Source organism: Haliotis asinina, chromosome 7, assembly GCF_037392515.1.
Source record: "Haliotis asinina isolate JCU_RB_2024 chromosome 7, JCU_Hal_asi_v2, whole genome shotgun sequence".
Lineage (NCBI taxonomy): Eukaryota > Metazoa > Mollusca > Gastropoda > Lepetellida > Haliotidae > Haliotis > Haliotis asinina.
The window spans coordinates 37,085,672-37,109,529 of record NC_090286.1 but is presented as its reverse complement, the minus strand read 5'-3'; the positions used below and the strand labels follow the sequence as shown (position 1 = coordinate 37,109,529).

Sequence of the window (23,858 nt, the reverse complement as noted above, 5' to 3'; positions counted from 1 at the left end):
CCATGGAAACCCAGAAAATGACAAAGCACAACAATCTGTAAATAGCAAAAGGCATCACTTTGGGGTCTGCCTCACATATCTACCAAGTTTTGCTGAATGATATATAGAAGTTTCCGAGTTAAGCTCCGGAAACGAACACACCCCTCACTTTTGAGGCTATGTCCAAATCGTTTCCGTGGAAACCAAGTCTGTAAAGCCTGTAAATATCCAAAAAGCACTAGTTTAGGTTGTGACTGATCTGTCAAGTTTTGTGGAAACATACTGAACGGTTTTTGAGTTATGCTCCGTAAACGAAGCCCACCCCTCCCATTAGACTAAGTCCAAACCGTTTCAAAGAAAGCAAGAAAAATGAAAATGCCCAATATCTCTAAAAGGCACAACCATAGGTTCTGCTTGTTGTATCTACCAATTCCGGTCTAAAAGTATTGAAAGGAATTTTGAGTTATGCCCCGGAAACAAAATTATTACGGATGGACGCACAGACGGACGAGGCGACGACTACATCCCCTCACATTACATTAGAGGATAACAATAGGATTGCAAAAAGTCTAGATTTTTATTTTTAAAAACAATTGTCCAAAGTGTGATGCAAACCTGTGCTCTATACATGTGGCATTGTTTGACTTATCCTCGAATTCCACCAAAGGATTAATGCTGAGATGTTTACATTAAAGGTTATGTTCAGTGAGGTTTTGACAACAGGAATAGCTGCTCGGTGTCTTTCAGGTGGGGCAGAAGACTTCAGAATGGTGAGAGTTGCACCTTTGATAAAAAAAGATCATAACAAACATTTATGACAGACTAAAATCATGTATACAATAGTGATGGGAAAAGCTGCTGATATTTCAATGTTGATAACACTTGATTTCACTTGACGCATAATACAAATATTTATATAATAAAGAGGAACCTTGTTCATCTTCTGCTCACATAGTAATACATGAGTATAATTATTCAAAACATATACTATTCAAAAAAGAAACGCATAGACAAGAAATCTGTTGCAAAAATGTATTTTCAAACTCGTCCACAGACAGATTTTAGTGCATGAAATTTTGCAGCAGAAGGTAATGTCTATACAACTAAGTGGATACTTTTAGATAACGGAGATGCTGAGCACGATGGTGACAAGATAGCACAATTTCGGGTTTCCCGGCTCTCTGACCAATCTCTTTAAACCAGTTCCATAGTTTGACCAGATATCCTCTGAAGTCCAGACACCCTGGCTGCTGTGCTCTAACCCAAGGCAGTACGTTCACGCAAGTGTAATACCTGGTTGTACCAATCTTGGGCTACAATGATGACTCGAGACGTGCATGTACAGGGATGGTCATTTATTAAAACTGTTTGGTTGCAATGAGCTGCAAGTCATGATATCTTGCTCAGACTAACATTCAGATGCCTGACAACAGAGGACTGAAAATCTCCAGCATGCAATTTTTCAATGGCGTTGTTGCTGTTGCGTGTCACAGAGTCAATACATGACATAGTGATTTGACCTTGAAACTCCTTCAAAAGGAATACAATTTATGAAAGTATTCTGGATTATTATTGTTTGCGGAACAGTTTCAACTGGATGGTGATTTCTGTTCCCTTGTGGTGATGCCTTTTCAATCCTTAAGAAATCTCATGAAAATCAAAATTTTCAGGTAAAATCAATTTCTACTTGTGGAATTGTGTTAAATCATGTTATCACACATGTTACATTTGCTGACTATTGTTTGAACACAATAGGTAATTCATAGATTAAAAAAACTCAAAGCAGTGGATATTTATCTTTCAACATAAGTTGATACATAGAGCCAGTGTGTTGGCACTTGACAATACTAATATAAAATGAGGTTACTATCAAATTCTTGTCACAGTAAAATGGAAATTATTACTTGTCTCTGAGTGAGTGAAGTAATATTCCAGCTATGTGGCAGCGGTCTGTAAATAATTAAGTCTGGACCAGACAATCCAGTGATAACAGCATGAGCATTGATCTGTGCAATTGGGAACCAATGACCTGTGTGAAACAAGTCAGTGAGTCTGACCACCCAATCCTATTAGTCAACTCTTACGACAAGCATGGGTTACTGAAGGCCAATATTCATGCACATTAATTTGAGAATATTCATCCCTCTGGACAGGTTGAATATAATCATTCTTCTCAACATACTACATCTGAGAGTATTCATCCTTCTCAAAAGGCCCTCATGGATTATTCTTCCCTCTCCACAGGTCTGGCTGAGAATATTCTTCCCCCTAGACAGGCCTTGACTGGGAACATTCATCCTTCTGGACAGGCCCTGACTGGGAACATTCTTCCTTTTCCACTGGTCCTGACTGGGAATATTCATGCCTCTGGTCTGCCCCTTGGCTGAGAATATTCATTTCCCTGGTCAGGCTGTGGCTGAGAATATTCATCCCTCTAGACAGGCCTTGACTGGGAACATTCATCCTACTGGACAGGCCCTGACTGGGAACATTCTTCCTTTTCCACTGGTCCTGACTGGGAATATTCATGCCTCTGGTCTGCCCCTTGGCTGAGAATATTCATTTCCCTGGTCAGGCTGTGGCTGAGAATATTCATCCCTCTAGACAGGCCTTGACTGGGAACATTCATCCTACTGGACAGGCCCTGACTGGGAACATTCTTCCTTTTCCACTGGTCCTGACTGGGAATATTCATGCCTATGGTCTGCCCCTTGGCTGAGAATATTCATTCCCCTGGTCAGGCTGTGGCTGAGAATATTCATCCTTCTGGACAGGCCTTGGCTGGGAATATTCGTCCCTCTAGACAAACCCTGACACAGAATATGGACAGGCTCTTGCTGAGAATATTTATCCCTTTAGACAGACCCTGGCTGAGAATATTCATCCTTCTCCACAGGCATGGCTAAGTATATTCATCTTTCTCCAAAGGCATGGCTGGGAATATTCATCCTTCTCTAAAGGCATGGCTGGGAACATTCATCCCCACGGACAGGCACTGGTCTGGATTCCACATCCCTCTGGACAGGCAGGTTCTGTATAAGAATTTTCATCACACTCAAAACGCTCTGGTTGGGAATATTCATCCTATTCAAGATGCCATATCAGACAGTATTCACCCTTTTCAAAATATCATGTCAGAGAGTATTCAAACTTTTCAAAATATCATGTCAGAGAGTATTCAAACTTTTCAAAATATCATGTCAGAGAGTATTCAAACTTTTCCAAATACCATGAGCATTCACCCTCTTCCAAATCAGAGAGCATTCACCCTTTTCCAAATCAGAGAGCATTCACCCTTTTCCAAATCAGAGAGCATTCACCCTTTTCCAAATCAGAGAGCATTCACCCTTTTCCAAATAACATGTCAGAGAGCATTCACCCTTTTGCAAACATTATGTCAGAGAGCATTCATCCTTTTCCAAATGCCCTGACAGAACAGTCCTCTGTCTCTCCACAGCCCCTGGATGAGATATTTCATCTTCATCAATAGATCCTGTTTAAGGATCTTGAAAATGTCCTGAGAACATGCACAATCATGTACAAGCATTGGCTAGATTACTCATTCCTTTTCAGAGGCCCCGTGAGAGAATACATATTTTCCTGCAAAGGTCTTCCCTTAAAGCTCAAGAACAAGATTTATCACGTTTCTTTGACATGTAGTAACTGTGAAACTTCATGATCCTGAACAGGTCCAGTCTGAGGATATCCATGTCCTTGAACTTTGTACTTTGACCCTTGGTGTACAGGTTGTGGGTCATACTGAGGAGGAGGGTAGTCAGGTGGTCTTTCATACATAACTTGCTGACTTGGCAGATAAACCACTGCAGGAGTGGCTTGACCTCCCCCAGGGGAAGCCCCGGAACCTTTCGACAAAGACCTCTTGATGATACAGATGACGATGATGATGATGACCAACAACAGTATCAGGCCTCCAACTATGCCACCAACAACAGCTCCTAGATTGTTTCCCAAGGGTCCAGTCTGATCTGAAACTGTCCAGTGATAATGAAATATTAGGAAAACATTTGTCTTCAACACAAGGAGAGTGCATAAGTATAGTTTTACGCCACTTTTAGCAATATTCCAGCATATCATGGTGGGGGACACCAGCAATGGGCTCCACACATTGCACCATTGTGAGGAATCAAACCCGTGTCATTGGTGTGATGAGTGAATACTTTGACCACTAGGCTACCCTTCAGCCCCAACTACACAAGGATAAGTAGAATGGGTTATACTGAAAAATACATGAATACATCCGATCATCTTTGCTGCATGTATTCTCATTTCTGAAACCTGCAAATCTAGCTGCTGATAAAATCCTTATCATGTGTCATCTTTGATACCCATATATATCTCCCATGCTTTATTTTCTATTTTGCCAAGTTCTTTTATTCCACCAACAAACATGTAGAAAGTGGAGTCATCTGAATTCTGTGGCATTTTATTCTTCAGGATGTGTTGAATTAGTACCTTGTTCATCAGGTTTGACATCTCTCCAGTACCTCAGCCTGAACCCGTCACCTGACTGATCCTCATTAGTGTGAAAGACAATTGTCAGGTATCGCTGGGTGGAGTGTTTTGTTTCTGATTGGTCAATGTCCTGACACCATTCACCCAGCTTGACACCTGTTGTCTCAGACATGCCTGGGAAGAGAATGTGCACTGTATTACAGCCCTTGACTGTTTACTCAGTTACCTATTGCCATCAGCGAGACAACAGAAGCATTGCACATGACAACATTGTACCGATATACTACAAGACACAGAGATGCCAACTTCTATGATTTTACTGTAGTCGCTATGAAGTTTAGCCTCGAAAAACTTCAATACAATTGCACTCAGGGGTTCAAAAATCAGTTTTCATTTCAGGCAGTCGAATAATGGTACTTTAACTTGTCCGTTGGCTCCTAGGTGATTTCCATTTACGGTTTCAAACTGTAATAAACTTGGATGTCATATTTGTTAAAAATGTAGCTACTAAATTTCACAATGATAATGAAGTAGAGTCATATTACTTTGCTATTTATCTCTTCCCAATATATAGTCCAGTGAACACTAACACCAAATACCATGTTGGTATATTCTTTCATAATGACAACATCATGATTATGTCATAAAAATCACGATGAGTGGAAAATTAGTCAGGACAAGTTACCTTCATAAAGTCACTTGTGGCCTGTAAACATTTTTTTTAATCCCTGGCATTAGAAATACTACAAAGTTTAAACAAAATTCATCAAAATTTGGATATATGGACAAAAACATATATCATAGTCGATTAAATACATTTCTGCCAAAGAGAGACCAGAACAAATATAATGCCAATAATTAGGAAATCTGCTGTTAGATGTATGTGAAATCAAAGCTTCACTCTTGATTAGAGTCCTGTTATCTGTCTCAGAGTCCATAATGATTTTAAGTATTCATTATACAGCTTGTTCAGCTTGACCTGAGCTATTCTACATATGTATGATGCTGGAGGTCAAATGGCACAAATGGCAGGCTGAGTAAATTTCATCCAATAGGGGAGCATAGAGTGTTATCATGTGCGTTTATGCCAAGCATGCATACATCAGAAACATTAAAGCATTTGTAGCTTGTTTTTCAAAGAAAGTTAGGACATTGCTAAAGATTTCTCAACACTGAGATGTCAAATGGCAACCTTGATGTTTGCACATGTTGATAACTGGCTGACATAGGTGCACCCCTTCACAATAATAGACCCAACCAGTTGTGAAACGGTCACACAATGCATTAGTATTCAGTTGATAAGGTCAAGCCGAAGAAGCTATACAAATTTTGTGGTCAAACTACTAATTTTGATCCTTGAAAGTACTCTTTGCAAGACTTTGGGGTTGGCATTTCTGAAGACAACACAAGGTGAGAACTGACACAGAAACAACAATACAACAAGAACCAATCGAATTGAAAAGAAGCATATCACGTGATTTTGCTGTTTCCATTATGACAGTTTACTGATTACCACAACTATATAAACCAGGATACTTTAAGTCGAGACACACAATGTATGTAGGTCGCAAACCAGTTTAATGCACTTGCATAGCGCTGCTATGATTCTCTTGTGTTTATCGAAACATATCCTTTCCTGAATTCAGTTCATTATTTCTCTACTGATAGACCCAGATATTCATGAATTTCATAAAAAAGGAGTAACAAAATTTAAAATTTAAAATCAGATAACAAAATTTATAGAAACCAGTTCAGGCGAAAGGGCAGACAGGCATTATAATAGTCAGCATGTGTGTATATGTGACTCTTACCATCATAGGCAGCTAGATAGTCGTCAGTGCAATCCTCGGAGGAAATGATACTTGCTAGAACGACCTTGAACATAACGGCATGGTCCTCACTGCCACTGTCGATGAGCCATGTGCAGTGAAGACTCCTGTGGAATGTAAACCAAGGAATTAACTTGCAAACGTTCCAAACACAATATTCTGAAACTGGTTTCTGATCTCACAGATTCAACATGAGTTGATGAAGTGTATTTATTTGCACTTAGTCTATATCCTGATAAACACAAGTTCCAAAGTCCAAAGAACTGTGGGCTAGCAGTGTCTACTTGTCATAAGAGGATTTTTTGGTTAAGACATTTGCCATTTTGTGTATTTTTCACATGTTTCCCATCACTTGCACACATACACACACACGTTAGATACATAGAGAATACTAAACAATGTCCCATGTAATACCAGATTTATGAAGTGAGTGAATGGTTTGGTTTCTAATGATCAAAGGGATCACCATCTTGGTTCCCGGGCCACTCATTAATATTCAGGCCCTGGTATTGGCCATCTAATGGCGTCGCTCACTGGGAGAGATTCAAGATGGCGAACGAGGTAAGTTTACTATGGAACTGATTGATTTCTAATACTTCTAGCTGTGACATTCACACGACACTTGCCTCAGTGATGCAGAGTGAAATTAGTATCTAAAAGAAGGAAGTTTGTCTCCATAACACCATGTTTTCACGAAGCGTGAGCCCCACCCACTCGCAAATGTAAACACAACTCACATGTTTTAGTGCCTCACATTACAGGGTGCATACATCAATGACAGGATGAATTTCAAAATATTTATAAATTAAGCTATAGCAATATACACCATTTCACCTTTTGGCATTGTTGAATCACGTTTTACAACTACAGAAAATGGAAAAAATTCGTCCCCAATCTTTGCCAAACATGCATTTTTTCCTACCCGATACCTTGGTAGTAGAAAGTATTATTTTTGTACGGTGTTAATCATGATTTATGCTTCTTAGTTCAAGATTGTATACTCAGTCATGTGACTGAGTTCAAATAGTTGGGTAATAACAATGTAGATTTATTATAAAGTTTATCTTTAACAGATGAATAACAAAGTTATCACAAAAAAATGTGCATGTTCCTATTTTGTTCTAATCCAACATTTATCTGGAATACTTACGGTGGATACCGATTGGGGTATGAGGGTGAGAGCAGGTATGAAGGTTGTTCCTCCGCCATGCGATCTTTTGGGGTACATCTTTCTTCGGATGCTAAAATTATGGTAGCAGAGATACAATATCAAGAGAGTAATTGTACTGGTACACATACAAGATACTGAATATATCCAATTTTGATAGAAACAAGTAAACATAAACTGAAAAGGAACCCCAGAGAGATAGGAAATGTATGTTATTAATATGACATATTGTCTACATTAACGAGTATAAGAAGCAACTAATGGGGGTTGATGCTCATACTGTTGATCACTGGATTGTCTTGTCCAGACTCAATTATTTACAGAATGCCACCATATAGCATCACAACAGCTAACAAAGTGTTGGCCCGGAGATAGACTTACATGAGCTGTATTCTATTTTGAAAAGCTTTCCTCTAGGCGATGCCCCAGTCACCATCTTCACCATCATGTGACTACCAGTTCCAACATACAATGCTGCTGACTTGTACCCACAGAGTACAGCAATACGCTTGCTGTCTTCAGAGTTACCTGAAGTAACAAACAACACCACACATACCATACTGCACCCCACTGTCAAAGATTATGTGAAATGTGCAAATAATAATGCAAAATTCATCAAAGATGAATATCATGTTCTCCTGTGTTGTTCCAAGAATCATCTTCTACGAAATACATATATCAATCAATATTTGTTTGAAAATCCAAATTTGCATAAATTCGCTCAGCTCATGCAATCCACTGGCATAAATAGAATTCAAGCTACAGCTGTGTTTCTGTACAAAGTGTTCAACGCAGGTTGTGTAACCTCATGAAACTGAACTTAATGCATACAATATACATTTTCAATCAGCTGTAACACTGGACCTGAGGTTGAATAGTATGAATTGTTTTGTAAAAGGCATTTATGCAGATAAGTGAGTGAGTGAGTGAGTGAGTGAGTGAGTGAGTGAGTGAGTGAGTGAGTCTGTGGGTGGGTGAGTGAGTGAGTGAGCTTAGCATATTTGATGAGAGTGAGTGAGCGAGTTGGGATTTAAGCACCTATTAACAGTACCACAGTGAGAAAAGCAAGCCTGACAGGATACAGATCCTAAATGGTCACCGCTTTGGTGGTGAAAGCAAGGGGCACAGATCTGGTTCTGACAAACCAAGAAACATGATGAAACAGAATTCAATTCCACAAACACAGGGTGTCAAGAGACACAACTCTGCACAGCAAAAGGCAGACTGAGTCACCTGTGCCTCAATCATAAACATGCACAATGCAAAATGTTACTGAAGCTGTTTAAATCAATAGGTCAGTAAAATATGTTCCCAAGTGTAAATCTCTTGATCATTAAATACAAATAAAATAATTATGCTGGTACAGTCAGACAGCATTAATCCGAACTCCTCCATTTTTTATCAAAAACATTTGGACAGTGAAAAGTACGGACTACCAAAAAAAAACATTGTGTACAGTAGTGCAGTACAGTTACTTCCCTTTGACATACGGAGACAAGAATGTATACATTTCCATGGAGTTGCAATTGGTGATGACAAAGTGTGCAAGGCCTATTAACTGATTTAAAAAAAAACAAGCTAACAACATGTTCAACTCAGAAGCGTCACCTCACTTCTCAGTTACCACTGACCCTTACTGTTGAAGATCAGCACTTATCAGTGACGCTCACGCGGTATGGGGATCACACACTGCAGGATTAATGAAGCAAAACCAAGTGCAGTCAGCTAATCTGTTACCACTTATTAACATCTGGATAGAGAGGGTGAAGCAGATCATGACAACAACATTTTACATTTTAAAGGGCAGGTGAAATGTAAGATTTTAATTTATACTTAATTACCATCAAATATTTCAACATAATCTGTGCCACACGTGTTGCCGTTCCATCTCCCGAGTTCAAAATCTACCACATAAAGTTGGATGTAGGTATCGTTTGTTTCTTTTGTAAACACCCATTTACATGATGTGTTCCTGGAAGAGAAAAATCAGGAATATTTACTATATACATAAGAAGCGGATTCATGCAAGACATGCTAAAGTGATTGAGTTTTGTGTCATGTGCCTTTCAGCAATAATTGAGGTGATCTCTTAGATGACCCTGTATGTGTGGATTTCACATAATATACAGTCCATGAATAGTTCTTTACCGGTTCAAGTCAAACATCTCAGTCAAACTTTAGTGTTAGCTTTAACCCAAGAATCTGTGTTTTTCACACAAAAAATAAACAAAACACGCAAAATTATATTGGGTGGATGGTCTATTCTGATGTGCTTAATTTTAAAAGTACCTTCAAACAGCAACATATGAAAAAACAACATATTTTTTAAATGATTCTGGATTGTAACAAAAATTTCACGCACAAAAGATTTGTACTTATAATTTCATGTCTGCACCTATTATGAACACTGAACTTCTAAGCAGTAGGAGCTGCCAAAGAATGGTTTTGTTTCTGATATTTAGCTACAATCTGCATTTCTCACAATGAGATAATGGCTGAATCTGGACCAGACAAACAGGTGATTGATATTGTAATGTATCTCATACAATGACACACAATCAACCATTTGAGTAAGTGAGTTGGGCTTTAGCAATATTAGCAATATGGTGGGGACACAAGAAAAGGGCTTCACATATTGTACTTATGTGGGGAATCGAACCCCCGCCCACACAGCCTCCTGAGGTAAGGGAGTCAATAACCACTTTCCACTCTTGCCAAAATACTTCTGTCATGGCAACGAATCAGATATCAGATTCATTACATGATTTTTATTGGAACATTCACAAACTGAGCCAAAGTTACCTCCCTGCTGAGTTTTAGGGTAAACTTGTCAAAGCTATGATCAGTTCATTCACATCCATTGCTAACTAAATACCCAAAGGTAACCATTATAGCCAGCCTGCATAAACACTTACGGAGTAACCTTTTTCGTGAGGTAAGACTTCTTCAGTGATGCTGTCAAGGTTGAACCACACCAAAGGATATCTGAAACAGTATTGTATAACAAAGTCTCAGTGACCCAAAGCCTGAATTACAACAACGTGAAGCATCATTAGAGATGGTAAAATTGATGATATGAAGTTATGAGGTACCTTTTGATCCAAAGTAATTGTTTCAGAGATGAAAATAGTATGTTTTAAACACTGATAGAATGACTGAAAAACAGTTGAATATATCTATAGTCTGATACAACAACATGTACAAGTGTAACCCATGAAAAGTTGAGGTTTTGAATGTGTTTCGTGAATAAATTCACTGAACTGAAATGCTGAACATATAATGAGGCTTTACCAAGTTTATTTCTTGTTTTACGGATTCATCAGTAATATTTTTTCAAGAACAAGAAAAAAAAACAAACGTTAATTTTCCTCGCTCAAAACATAAAATCCTAATGCTTTTAATGGCCAAAAATGTAAACTTACAACAAAAATGTTCATTAGATTGTTTTTTGGTCCAATATACACATCATAAATTGCCAAAAGTAAAATACTTTAAGCATTTTGAAGAAATCTTACTTTGATAGGTGATTTTATTTTTTGTGTGTGTTGGGTGTGTGTGTGTGTGTGTGTGTGTGTTTGCCCTCATGCATTTAGGTTTTCTGAGGGCATAAATCCATAAAACAAGAAATAAAATTGGTCTGGCCTAACCTCAGAATGCAATTTTTAAATCTGTTTCATCATGTAACATGTATTATATTGGGGATTACACTTTCACAGTGATGTACAGATCTTAACACTTTGGGGGATTTCAGTCGTATGCAAGAGTCAAACCTACACTCTTAGAGTTGAGCACCTCATCACTGGATTTGTGTGTTTTCCACCCTGACAGTGGGGACTTAAGTCTAGTGAGTTTTAGCCCCCAAAATCTTAGAATGCATACATCAGGAACAAAATATTCAAGACAGTTTAATCCAAAATTTAACAAGTGATTCCATTTCATCATGTATGGAAAACAATTGTGCTCTGTGTTACAATTAAGTCTGGAAGCATTTTGACATTGCATCATATCTATAAGAGGAGTATATACTACTCAAAAGAAGTTAAGGAAAATCAAGTATTTGCATTTTTAGAAAAAAAAGTTACTTTAAATTGTATATCAAATTAAATGTCTACTTTGTATGACATGATGAAATCCTCCATGAACATTGCATAACATATTGACTAAGTAAAACCTTTTTCACTACTTTTTCCCACAAATGACTATCCCAATCAAGCACCATGTCAAATTTGACTTCTGGCTGTACCTGTAGTTTCGTAAAACAAGAAACGAAATCCTTTTCCTGTAGAACGTTCATCGGTTTTCATGACAACAGTAAGCAGGTTTCCCGTTGACTGGAGAGTATCAGAGTCTGTCCCACACAACTTGCTTAAAAGCTTTGACTTTTCCTCAGCACCTAAAAATGTCATGTTTACATCAGGTAATATTTTCATTTAATGATGAAACACTATCTTGATCCTACCTAGCAGCCTGGCTACAAGAGCCCTCAACGTTTCCTAAAATGGAACATTTGTCAACATTACTTATCCAGCCTCATGTAATAATGTGGAGCTTTGATTGAGAAAAGCGTGCATCACCAAGCTTTCAGTAACGTGCACTGTGATGAGGTCAGTTGATCAGCATGTGGCATCTCACATGAATAAAAGCAAGTTTATTTGATGAGTATTGTTTTCTTTTGACTTAGTAAAAACATTTGGCTAGATAAACTTGTTCTCACATTGTGTCTCAGGAAATACAGGGTTTCATCGGTCCCTCGTAAGGTTGGATTCCCCTCGGTTCCGGCTCAGGGAATACAATTTTACTCGGGATTAACAAAACCCCATATTTCCCTCGACATGATGTGATTACTTATGGTATAATCATAAGAATATGATGTAAATTAGCCAAGATTCTTGTGTGATTATTGTGTTATCAAACAGATATAAAGTCTAGATATTCAACAGAAGTCCTCTTTCTGCCAGCAATCTTAATCAGTAGTTAGGTAAATGTTATCCTGTGACTTAATGTCTCAGTGAAAGCCCAGGAAGGGAACACCACATCATTTTATGATTCTACCATAAGTTTGTTAAGGTTGATCAGCACACAAATGTGAACTTTAGATTTAGTTCTAAGTTATTATTGCCATTACATATTACATTATCTTAACTCACACAAATATGTCGTTTTCTCATTGGCTGAGCACTCTTCTATTATTTTAGATGCACCCCACTTAAAAGCAACATAACATTTCTAAGTACTCCGCTGGGAATGTTGTACTCATTTGGTACTTCATGGTAGTAACTCTTTATCTTGAATAGCATTGAATCACACATGATTCAATACAGTACGTATACGCCCTCAGTCTGGAATGCACTCTGCAATTCCCCTTCTCTAAGTTCATTCAAGACTGGTTTAAAAACGTTCTTATTCAAACAGGCTTTCCCTTGATGTGTACTTTTCCATCCAATTTTTGTGAGAGAAATGCGCAAAGAGTCCTTTCGGAGATTAGCGCTATATAAATGCTATCAATTATTATTATTATTATTATTATTATTATTATGGACAGAAATTACTGATATTTTGCGAATGCAAAACGATGAAAGGGAGATAGCACTAAATATGTTTTTCTTGTCTGCAGAATCTATTGATGGCAACAGAAAGTTTTGTATCCATGCTTCAAACAGAGACCATATATATGGTCTCTGCTTCAAACAATTCAAAATTAACTTTGAGGTGTTGCTCTCTGGTCCCTCAGGGACCATGAGTAGATGTACCCTCGATGTTTGTTGATGCTCCCTCGCCCCTTGAGTTCACATCAATCCATGCCCCCCTTGTGACCAGTGAAAATATTATACATTGTAATGTATCCATGGAGAATATGCAGGTGGTTTGGACGCACCATCGTACACATTCAGATAGTCTCCATCACAGTTACCACTGGTGCCAACAACCAGGGAGAAATTGCCACCAAGACGGATCTGGGTTGTGTTAGACGATGCCCATATAGTCCACTTGCAGAACATTTTGCTGCAAGTATGTCAAACATAAATACAAAGTCAACACCTTTGATGCATAAGGCCAAAAGGGATGAAAATGGATCATTGAGGTTTTGTGAACAGAGATCATGTGACTAAGAATTACACATTATTCATATGAGTGGATGAATTTGGTAAGTTTTGTGTGTTGAGGGAATGACATAATATTTTCACCATTTCAATTATTGTGGAAACTCTGGCGTTTACAGACTCAGGTCCTGTCATTGTCCATATTCAAAGACATCACAGAAACTGGGATTGTCAAGTCCCAATTGGTGCCTGTCTGTTACTTGCCTGCCATAGTTTCCAGGGTAGTTCGGTGAGGTGATTGCTGTTTCTTCTGACGTAGCAAAATACATTCCGCCACATGTATGTGGATAGATATCTATTGAACATAAGGTCTTTCAGAATCAAAGTATTAAGCAAACGCACATTCAAAGTCCTGCAATACTTATATGGAAAAAGGACTGTGGCTGCAATCACTGACACAGTGAGTTAGAATTGATTTTCATCATCATCATCATCATCATCATGCTTGTAAGAGGCAACTAATCAATTTGGAGGTCAGGCACACTGACTTGGTGGACACGTCAACATTTCCAAACTGCATAGAACAATGCTCATGCTATTGATCACTGGATTGTCTGGTCTAGACTCAATTATTTCCAGGAACACAGCTGGAATATACTGAGTGTGGTGCTAAACAACAAACAAAAGAAAAATTATTTGGTCATGCCATAGCATCTTCCAGGGAAATGGCCAACAGAAAATATTTCACGCTTGTGTGCCTTAAATTAATAACAATATTTGAGTATAGGTTCACACTGTCATAATAAGCACGACAGCTTAATTTACATACAATGAAGACAATGCTGAACAAAACATTGGAGGGAAATTTTTTTGTAGTGACAACAGAGCATATAATTTCTTAAATATATCTCAAAATTCTCTTGATCCCTTCTGTTTTTGTTGTGTATATTTAGATTCTGATTAAACATACCACTGAAGATCCCTTGCTCATACATCAGCACAAAGCCAATCCTGCCATGGTATGAGACGTACGCTGTTTCATACACCATGGTCATGTAGTTGCTGTTGCTGATGAACACTGGGAGGTCCAAGGCACACCAGCCATATTCCCCGGTGTTTATAGACTTAAGCTCGGAACTCTCTGAAGATGGGCCTACAAAGACAAAATACTGTGTTTGAAACCCAAACAGTTTATCATAAAACTAAAAACGTGCATGATGTGATATGGTTCAGAGTAAGTGAGTGAGTTGGGTTTCGATTTTAACAGTGTTTCCATTATACAACAAACTGTCAGCTTATTGTTATGGCTGGTGGGTGGTGGGCAGTGGGTAGTGGAGCCTTAATTGGCAGTCTCTGATGTTTACCACTCTCTCTCTGGTGGCAACAAACTGCGAAACTGAATCACGGTGAATTCTGAAGTCAAACCCACAAACACATGAAGCATGTGGCATTGTCTACTTCAAAGTGTTTTGACCTATCACACCAAAGACAAGGTTCTATTCCAAAATGGTACAGCGTTTGACAACCACTTCCAGAGATCCCTGCCGACGGCAATGTTGCCCAAAGTGGTGAAAAAACATATTCATTCCATTCAGTGAACATATTCTCATCATACGCATGAAGCATGTCAGAGATCTGAATACAGGCAAGTCTCGTTAATCCGACCTCCATTTATCTGACAATAGGCATTTGCCAACGCTTTTGTTGGTAACAAATTGCATAAACGTAACTTATTCTCATTTGTTTTGTCCAACATCCACCTGTTTTTCTGTGTTGTATTAACGAGACGTAACTGTATCTTCTATACATTTTAGATTTCTCCTGTCATCTTTGGACAATGCTAATTCTACCATGACTCTTGTAAATACTGGGTTGTGACTGGTTAGTCACACTTCAGAGGTATATATAATGTGATTTTCTAACACAGTATTTTTTTTAAAAAAAAACTCAAGGATGTGGTTATGATATATTGAGAAAAACATACTGTGATGCAAATTAACTAAATTATTTTAGCTCTGAATTGTTTATTTAAAACCTCATGCTACGACTTCAAATTTTAATCAAATTTACAACTATTATAATTTCAACATATACATCTAATTTTCAACCCAGCATGTTTATCTCTTAACTATACTTGGCTGTCTTAATAATCTGTAGCACCAGGACCCAGATTTTTGAAGTCATAAGTGCCATACATTTACATTAACTTATGACTACCTTAGCGCTAAGAGAGCTTCGAAAATCTAGACCCTGTACATGTATTGTAATGCTTTGTTGAGTTTACCATCATACAGCCTGACTCTTTTGCTGAGACAACGTCCGTTGGCAGTGTTGTAACGAAGATATGACTCAGTAACACGCAGTCGTATTTGTTGTTGAGGATCGGCAGTAAAGATGTAGCTGTAGGTGATTCCACTGCAAAAACGAATCAAAAATCACTTACAATAAAATCAGCATCATGTGTATACAAGACATAGTCTGGGGCACCGTGGTTAAAGTGCTCAATGGCTGGTTTAAGGGCTGGGTTTCACTCTTTGCACATTGCTACATCTTTTACAAATTACTTTGATTTTCTCTTGTAAATGGAAACATTACACATTTCACTTTTAATTAGATAAAATGGACACATAATCTGTTTTCGCTTAATACCAGATCGATTTTATATCTTGTTTTACAAATTTTTGTCCTTAGAAAAGGTAAACGCAGGCCAAAAAAAAAATAACCAGTCAAAGTAATATGTTTTACTTTCTGATTTAACTTTTGGCACTTCATGAAGTGCATATGGGGCAGTAAACAATCTAAAGACAATTTCCGTCTACATTTTTGGCCAATAAAAACATTAGTATTTAATTTTTGGAACATGGAAAATTAATCCTTTTTTTTAATATTCTTGAAAAATTAGGGTTCAGCCTAACTTTGTAAAATCATAAAGCACATACCGAGGGAATCGTTTTTCAAATCCAGGTGAAGTGAGGTAGAGAGGAGTGTTTCTTGTGGGCATTGTCATTGTCTGCACTCTGCTTGTTGAACCTGTACATGTGAAAGGTGCCAGAGTGTTCAGTTACACTTAAACCATGACTGAGTTTTTAGGTACAAAATGTAAGGATTTTCCTCTGTTTGGAATGTGTCATATTTTCAAACAAAACTTTTGAGTTATACTAACTTTTGACCAGTGTGCAAAATAGCTGCTGGCCTGCTAGTCTGTGGCTAGTAAAAATCCAGTCTGGCCAGTAAATTTCAGTCACTGACCCAACTAGTTACTGAATTTTAATGGTATCATATTTTTAAAATATCACTATCTCTGACTTGTTATCTCATAATACACTTTTAAATCATCTTTTTGATAAGGGATGGTATTTCACCTTTATGTAATATTTTCTGTATAGATTTTGCACTGTATATGGGCCTGAGGCCTTCGTACTGGTGACTGACATATAATAAATAACATCAAAAGTAAGTGCACTAAGCTTTACTGATATTTCACTCAGGTAAAAGAAAGTCAGATGGATTCTGGATAAACTCTTTTTTATGCATATCATTGTATCCCAGCTGTGAATTATGTCAATCACTTGATTTTGTGAACCAGACTTGATTATTTACATATCACAATGATAGAAATGAAAGGTTGCTGGCATTAAGAGCAAACAAAAGTCTGTGCTCCCAGGGATAACCTACCTCTGACAGCAGAGTACTTGAGGGAAAAACCCTGTCCATTATTGGAGTCATCTGTAGTGTAGGTGACTGTGAGGTAGTTTTTCTGACTGTTCACAACCTCCCCAGCCCTTCTACCACACCATAACTCATCAAGAGTTGAAGTACCTTGAAACCAGACAGGACAGGTGATAGTCAGTCCCTCACAGTCCCTGAAGCACATTATTTTCTCTACAGCCTAGCCCTCCCTCCAGTGCTAAAGCTCTAAGTAACTCAAATCTAGATTTCCCAAGGTTTCTGAGTCTCCGGTTGGCCCTGAGCTCCTTTTCAATTTAAATAGGTTTGTTTGTTACAATCAAAATTATATATTCAGAGACTAAATATTAGTCAAGCCAGGTGATTGATTCAGTAAAATCCTGTACACAGAGAACACACCTTCTAAAGTAGCACTGGTTCTTTGCATATTTTGCTGCACAACTTTATTTCAATTTCACATGTTTACATGATCGAAAGCAATGAATATTTCTCAACCAATGGGATGTATCTTCAGCTTTTAAAACTATATATGCTGGCTACAGAATGACAACAATATTTTCAGAGTGCAATATCAATTATTTAGTCGCTTTTGACTCCACAAGGTGAATGCAATGATTTGCAAATACATGCAAGAGAAGGATACGTGAAACATTGAGATAATAACAACTGAAAGAGCTGTATTCAGTTTCAAAACTTTTTATGACGTATAATCCCCAGTGTTATTCTCAGAAGTGTTTTTTACACAAAAGGGATCAAGCAAAGAGCATCATATATGCAAAAAGATAAAATCATTATGTTTTTTTGTTTTATCATATCATTACCTACCATCTGTTATTGTCAATCTGTCATAACGACAAACTCGGGCCAATTCAATGTCAAGGTCAATCAGGGTCACTCTGACATGGTAACCAATCGGTGCTCTTATAATGAAGGCACAGGTCTGTCGTCTGTAAAGGAGAAAACAGATTTAGCTCAGACAGATGAAAGAAAACAAGGAGAATGAATGAGTCTAATTTCATGCCAATTTTACGAATATTCTAGCATTATCAAAGCAGGTCAAAGAGATGCAGGTCCTTTATGGACTTGCTGGAGAAGCCAGCAAGTGTCGTTGCTGACAACACCAAGAAACATAATCAGGTGAAAACCAGGGATGCAGCAAGTGTCAAAGTATTGGTGTTTACTGTTACTATGACAGAATTGGTGTGAATAGTATTAGGCAAGGCAAGGCAAGGCAAGGCAAGGCAAGGCAAGGCAAGGCAAGGCAAGGCAAGGCAAGGCAAGGCAAGGCAAGGCAAGGCAAGGCAAGGCAAGGCAAGGCAAGGCAAGGCAAGGCAAGGCAGGGCAGGGCAGGGCAAGGCAGGGCAGGGCAGGGCAGGGCAGGGCAGGGCAGGGCAGGGCAGGGCAGGGCAGGGCAGGGCAGGGCAGGGCAGGGCAGGGCAGGGCAGGGCAGGGCAGGGCAGGGCAGGGCAGGGCAGATACAGTAATGTGAACTCCACTAAAACTGACTTACATGAGAGAAATACGTGGATATCCCGGAGATGTGAGAACCTGCTCTGTTTCAGTTGCAGCCAATGTCTTATCATATGAGCCAGAAGGTTTGTCGACTGGAGTTGCAAAATAGAAATATCTGTATATTATCAAGCATAATACATGTATGCACTGGTGGACATGATGTGACAATGTCACTATTCCAGCAAGATATATAGTGAGTGAGTGAGTGAGTTTAGTTTTACACAAGACTCGCCAATATTCAAGCTATATGACGGCAATCTGTCAATAATCAAATCTGAATGAATCTAGTTATGAACAGTCTGATCAATCTAAATAATTTGGATACAATGGTATGTGTCAACCAAGTTAGCCTGTCCGGCCACCCAATACAGTTAGTCCTTTCTTACAATAAGCATGGGTTGCTGACAGCCTATTCTATTGGGCAAGTGCATTTTTACGCCACTATTAGCAATATTCTAGTAATATCATGGTAGGGCACACCAGAAATGGACTGCACACATTGTACTCATGTGACCCGGATTGTAAGTGTGACAAATGAACGCTTTAACCACTAGGCTACCCCACCGCCACTTAAGGGTTCAAGATATAAAGGCCATGATACAACATGTGTGGCAATATACATACAAACACCAAATCATGTCCAAACTTATTTTGAATAAAAATTTCAGCTACTTGTTTATGCTGACTTTTTTAAGTAGTAAACTTGATATCCTAATTACACCATTTTTTTCCCAAGTATCAAAATGCTGGTGTATTCTGTTACTATGGTTCAGGCTTTCATATGACATTGCTATAAGCACAGGTGACCAAGTCATGTTAGGTTCAGAAACTCAGATTTATCACTTATACACTCACTCACCTACCTGCTCACTCACTTACCCGCTCACTCACTTACTTACCCACCCACATCCTAATCTCACTCACAAACCCACATCCACTCACTCACTATTCAGGAAGGTCAACCAAAGATTTTAGCTTTAACAGGATTGAACATTCTTGACACAGTAACAATTATATCATTCTATTGTTTGACACGAATGCCAATAATTACATAATCATTCACTTCACAGGTTCACACTCCGGATTCACACTTTCAGGATTATCTTCTACAAAACACAAGGCAAGGCAACATCAAGAGGTGTGACTACTACAACAGCCTACTTTTCAGTCACAAAGCAATTTCTTAAGCTAGGAGAAAGCCTACCTTGTACCTGACGATACCGAATGTCAAAACCCTGACCTTCATTGGCACCGTCAGAGGTGAAAGTGATTAACACTGTGTTATCAATGCTAACAAAGGTTTGTGTCTGGGTGCTCGAACCGCAAATCACTTCATTTTGAGATGAAGAACCTGCATGAAAAGAATCCATATTCAAACAAAAAGTATGGAGAGTTGGCTCCCTAACATTTACAGGTGTCATCAGAATATATGTCATGAAACATAATAAATGACAAACTACTTTACTCACATAATATATGAAGAACAGGGCAATCATAAGTGGTATCTCCATCATGTCTATCCTTCCTTGCATCTGTCTGTCTGTTGGTCTGTCTAGTGTCTGTCGATCGGTCGGTCTGTCAAGTGTCTGTCTGTCTGTCTGTCAAGTGTCTGTCTGTCTGTCGGTCTGTCAAGTGTCTGTCTGTCTGTCGGTCTGTCAAGTGTCTGTCTGTCTGTCTGTCAAGTGTCTGTCTGTCTGTCTGTCAAGTGTCTGTCTGTCTGTCGGTCTGTCAAGTGTCTGTCTGTCTGTCGGTCTGTCAAGTGTCTGTCTGTCTGTCTGTCTGTCAAGTGTCAAATGATGTGTATAATGTGTAATCACTTCATGAGAAGCTGTTACAAGGAACAAACAAATGTCCTCTGCTACAGAGATACATACTGATGCCACGAGACAAACGTGTGAGAAGTGTCTTCTGAAACTTAAATTAGATTTGTGATTGCAAATATATGTCCAGGCAAATTGAAACAAAACCTACGAAGGTAATCCACTTCCAGTCTGTCTTCGTTACAGGTGGGAGGTGTGCCAGATATTTCTACATGGAGGACCTCCACCTCTATCTTCCCTTCTGGGTCACTACTTGATACTGTCCATCTACAGGCAAGGTTGCTGAAAAGAACAAATTCGCATTCTAAATTTCCCAGTGAGAGATAATTAATCTCAAGAAAGGTATAATGTGGTTAAGTGTTTAAAACACCACTTTGACTGGTATACAAATTCCATGTCAGTCATGCTCAATATCTCCAGGGTTTATGTTCCAATAAATCTCTACCATACCCTGGATGCATCTACAGGTGAGCCCAATAATTCCATCAAAGCCGCCGCTAAAACCAAGCTTGCCAGTGTCAACAAAGACAGTGGTTGCAACTGTGAAGGTTTGTTCATAATGCGACTCAGATTTGGGGGAATCATACAGACAAAATGACAGGTCCGAAACTTTTAAACAATATGAAGTACACCTTCTACCACTTTCAGAGAACCTCTGCATCACTTGTCTTGCCAAGTTTAATTGGTTAGATAATTCAAAAAGTGAAAGCAAGTTGTGAGTGGTACACTCAACTTCCCAGCGTAGACAACTGATAGGATAAAAAGTCAGTCAAGGGAGGTAATAAATTCATCGGGGCCGACCCATAGATGCTTCCAGGGTATAGTGGAGATTTATCAGAACATATACATTGGATATATCGAGGATGCATGTCAACCATATGTAGGAGAAAAACATATGTGACATTTACTACTTTGTGAACCCATGAACTCCAGAACAAAACCATGCCAATCTGGGAGTTGAACCCACTATCACAGGTTTCTGACACTGTCATGGCCAATGTTTAACAGTAACAAAAGGGATTCAACTCTACATAGCCACTTGCTATGCCTGAAATGACTAGGCCATTCCAGTCTTTAGACATTCATACAGATTGAGGTCATATTTTAATGGCAGATAAATATTTATTTCCTATGAAATTTCTCCTATATCTCATGGAGAAATAGTGTGTTGAATAATCAAATGCCGGTGATAAAAAGGAATCAATGCTAGATATTAGGTCTTAAGAGGGTAAGAAAGAATTTTCAAACAGGAGTGAGGCTCCTCACCTGTAATAACGACTTGGATTATCAGTTGACTCAAGGTAGATCATTTTCACACAGGACTGAAGTACCTTACCAGTAATAATGACTTGGATAACCATATTTCTCAAACAGGACTGATGCCCCACCTTACCTGTAATAACGACTTGGATAACCTGGTGACAACAGGTAGGAATCAACATCAGTCGCAATTAATTCCTCATCTCCACAGTCAGAATCTGGATCAAATAGCCATCATTTGTCAATGTAATTGCCTGAAAGTTTAGTTTAGTTTTATGCTGCTTTTAGCAATATTCCAGCAATATTCCACAAAACGGGCTTCACATGTTGAACCCATGTTTGGAATCAAACCCAGGTCTTCTGCATAATGAGAAAACACTTTGACCACTAGACTATCATATTTCCCCTGATATTATTTGGATTACATACAACACAGTGCCTTCAGAATGTTTACTGACATTGTGTCAGGAAAGTTTGGGAAAGTGGAATTCAAAATAATACAGGGCTTGATTTAAGGAAATGAACCCAGCTTGCACAAGGTGAAACCTTGAACAATAACCATGTTGCACCAAACTAAAAGCAACCCAGTCTGGGATGCCTGCTATTAAGTACTGCAATAGTTGGTCACAATAGACCGTCACTATTACGACAGCTGTTTCACCCTCAATCGGCACCCTTACTAGAGAAGTGAAGCATAGTCCTCCCCTAAGATCTTTCCCTAGCATATGAACACTTCCCAACACTGCAGCTCCCAAACACTGCAGCTCTCCAACACTGCAGCTTCCCAACACTGCAGCTCTCCAACACTGTAGCCTTCTGCACTACCCAGAGTGTCAGAAGGGCTGTGCACCCGGTGGTCAACCCAGGCACACTCCTCATCTGTGTCAAGGGATCAAGAGGTGCCAAACCAAGAGCACCGAGATTAATGGGGAGCCTGATGACAGTGGGATGCAAGTCAGTCATTTTAAAGGTGAGGTTCACATATTTAGCATGCTTTTTCTGAATCTTGCCAAGGACAGTATAATAGAAATACACCAAACATGACATAACTACCAGTAAGATTATTAACTCAGATATTAGTTTGATTGATATACACATTTCAGCATTATGCAAGTCCCTGTGTACCTCTGTAGGTAATAACTACATGGAATGAAGAGCAAAGCAATAACAGCATTAGTTTTAGCAAAATGAATAAACTGACTTACTTGAAATACTCTTGTATTTGATCATAAATCCCTTGGTTTGCTTGATACTGTTGGATCTGAAGCTTATCTTCAGCCTATTCCCAGTACTCTGATATGACGGTTTCATTTGTCCACAGATAGTGCCCACATCATGCTTTCCAACATCTAGAGTGAGTGAGTTAAAATTACAGCAATTTCATGACAAGGGACACCAAAAGTAAACTTTACACATTGCACCACCTTGGGGACTCAAACCCAGGTGTTCGGTGGGATGAGTGAATGCTTTAACCCCTATTCTATCCCAATGTCTATAGAAACAGTATTCATTGCTAGAATGAAACTCTGATGAAAACTACCAATGTACAATATGTTCTGTCATCTTTACACCCATAACCCTACAATTTCCAGATACAGTGTACTATGCTTATTAATGAGTATTGTAACCAAAGTTGTCATAGGCATTCCTACGGATTTATATAAGTTTCCAGGACAAAAAGAACACCTTATAACATTATAAATAGTGAGTTCATCATAAGTTTTTTATTATAAACGTAAATTACTGTAAAAGTAAATGGTTGTTCGTACAAGACCTCTAGATCTGATAAATGTGTTACAGTTTTCCCAGCCTACTTAGTACATTGAATGTATTGTTTCTCCTATTAACAATTTGTATGGTCACATAGATGAAATATTGAGGACGTAAACATTTATGCCAGTTAGCATTTCCCAGTTACCTGTATATAAAGATATGTTCACATTGCTAGAAACCCTAGCAATGTTTCAGGTAGTTATTTTTATACGGTATTGAAAGGCATAATAATCTAGTGTCACAGTTGTAATAATCAAGTAAGGACAGGTATGATAATCAGGCATAGATGGACAAAAATAATCAGGTATTGACAGGT

General features: G+C 38.6%; 1 protein-coding gene across 1 annotated transcript in view; it reads right to left on the bottom strand.

The window, feature by feature from the left end:
- Positions 1–1,317: 1,317 nt before the first annotated feature.
- The window catches only part of LOC137291969 (cubilin-like), a 30,176-nt gene continuing 7,635 nt past the window's right edge, over positions 1,318–23,858 (bottom strand). Inside the window, exons 7-27 of the mRNA XM_067823521.1 lie at positions 22,975–23,118; positions 21,903–21,987; positions 20,661–20,791; positions 19,894–20,040; positions 18,688–18,781; positions 18,003–18,124; positions 17,166–17,309; positions 16,430–16,520; positions 15,775–15,905; positions 14,461–14,643; positions 13,755–13,845; positions 13,325–13,452; positions 11,693–11,842; positions 10,365–10,434; positions 9,291–9,421; positions 7,831–7,977; positions 7,432–7,522; positions 6,264–6,388; positions 4,453–4,626; positions 3,623–3,965; positions 1,318–2,536 (exon numbers count right to left, since the gene is read on the bottom strand). Of these exons, the coding sequence (XP_067679622.1) occupies positions 2,248–2,536; positions 3,623–3,965; positions 4,453–4,626; positions 6,264–6,388; positions 7,432–7,522; positions 7,831–7,977; positions 9,291–9,421; positions 10,365–10,434; positions 11,693–11,842; positions 13,325–13,452; positions 13,755–13,845; positions 14,461–14,643; positions 15,775–15,905; positions 16,430–16,520; positions 17,166–17,309; positions 18,003–18,124; positions 18,688–18,781; positions 19,894–20,040; positions 20,661–20,791; positions 21,903–21,987; positions 22,975–23,118 (3,011 nt within the window). The 3' untranslated portion in view covers positions 1,318–2,247. The remainder of the gene's footprint in view (positions 2,537–3,622; positions 3,966–4,452; positions 4,627–6,263; positions 6,389–7,431; positions 7,523–7,830; positions 7,978–9,290; positions 9,422–10,364; positions 10,435–11,692; positions 11,843–13,324; positions 13,453–13,754; positions 13,846–14,460; positions 14,644–15,774; positions 15,906–16,429; positions 16,521–17,165; positions 17,310–18,002; positions 18,125–18,687; positions 18,782–19,893; positions 20,041–20,660; positions 20,792–21,902; positions 21,988–22,974; positions 23,119–23,858) is intronic.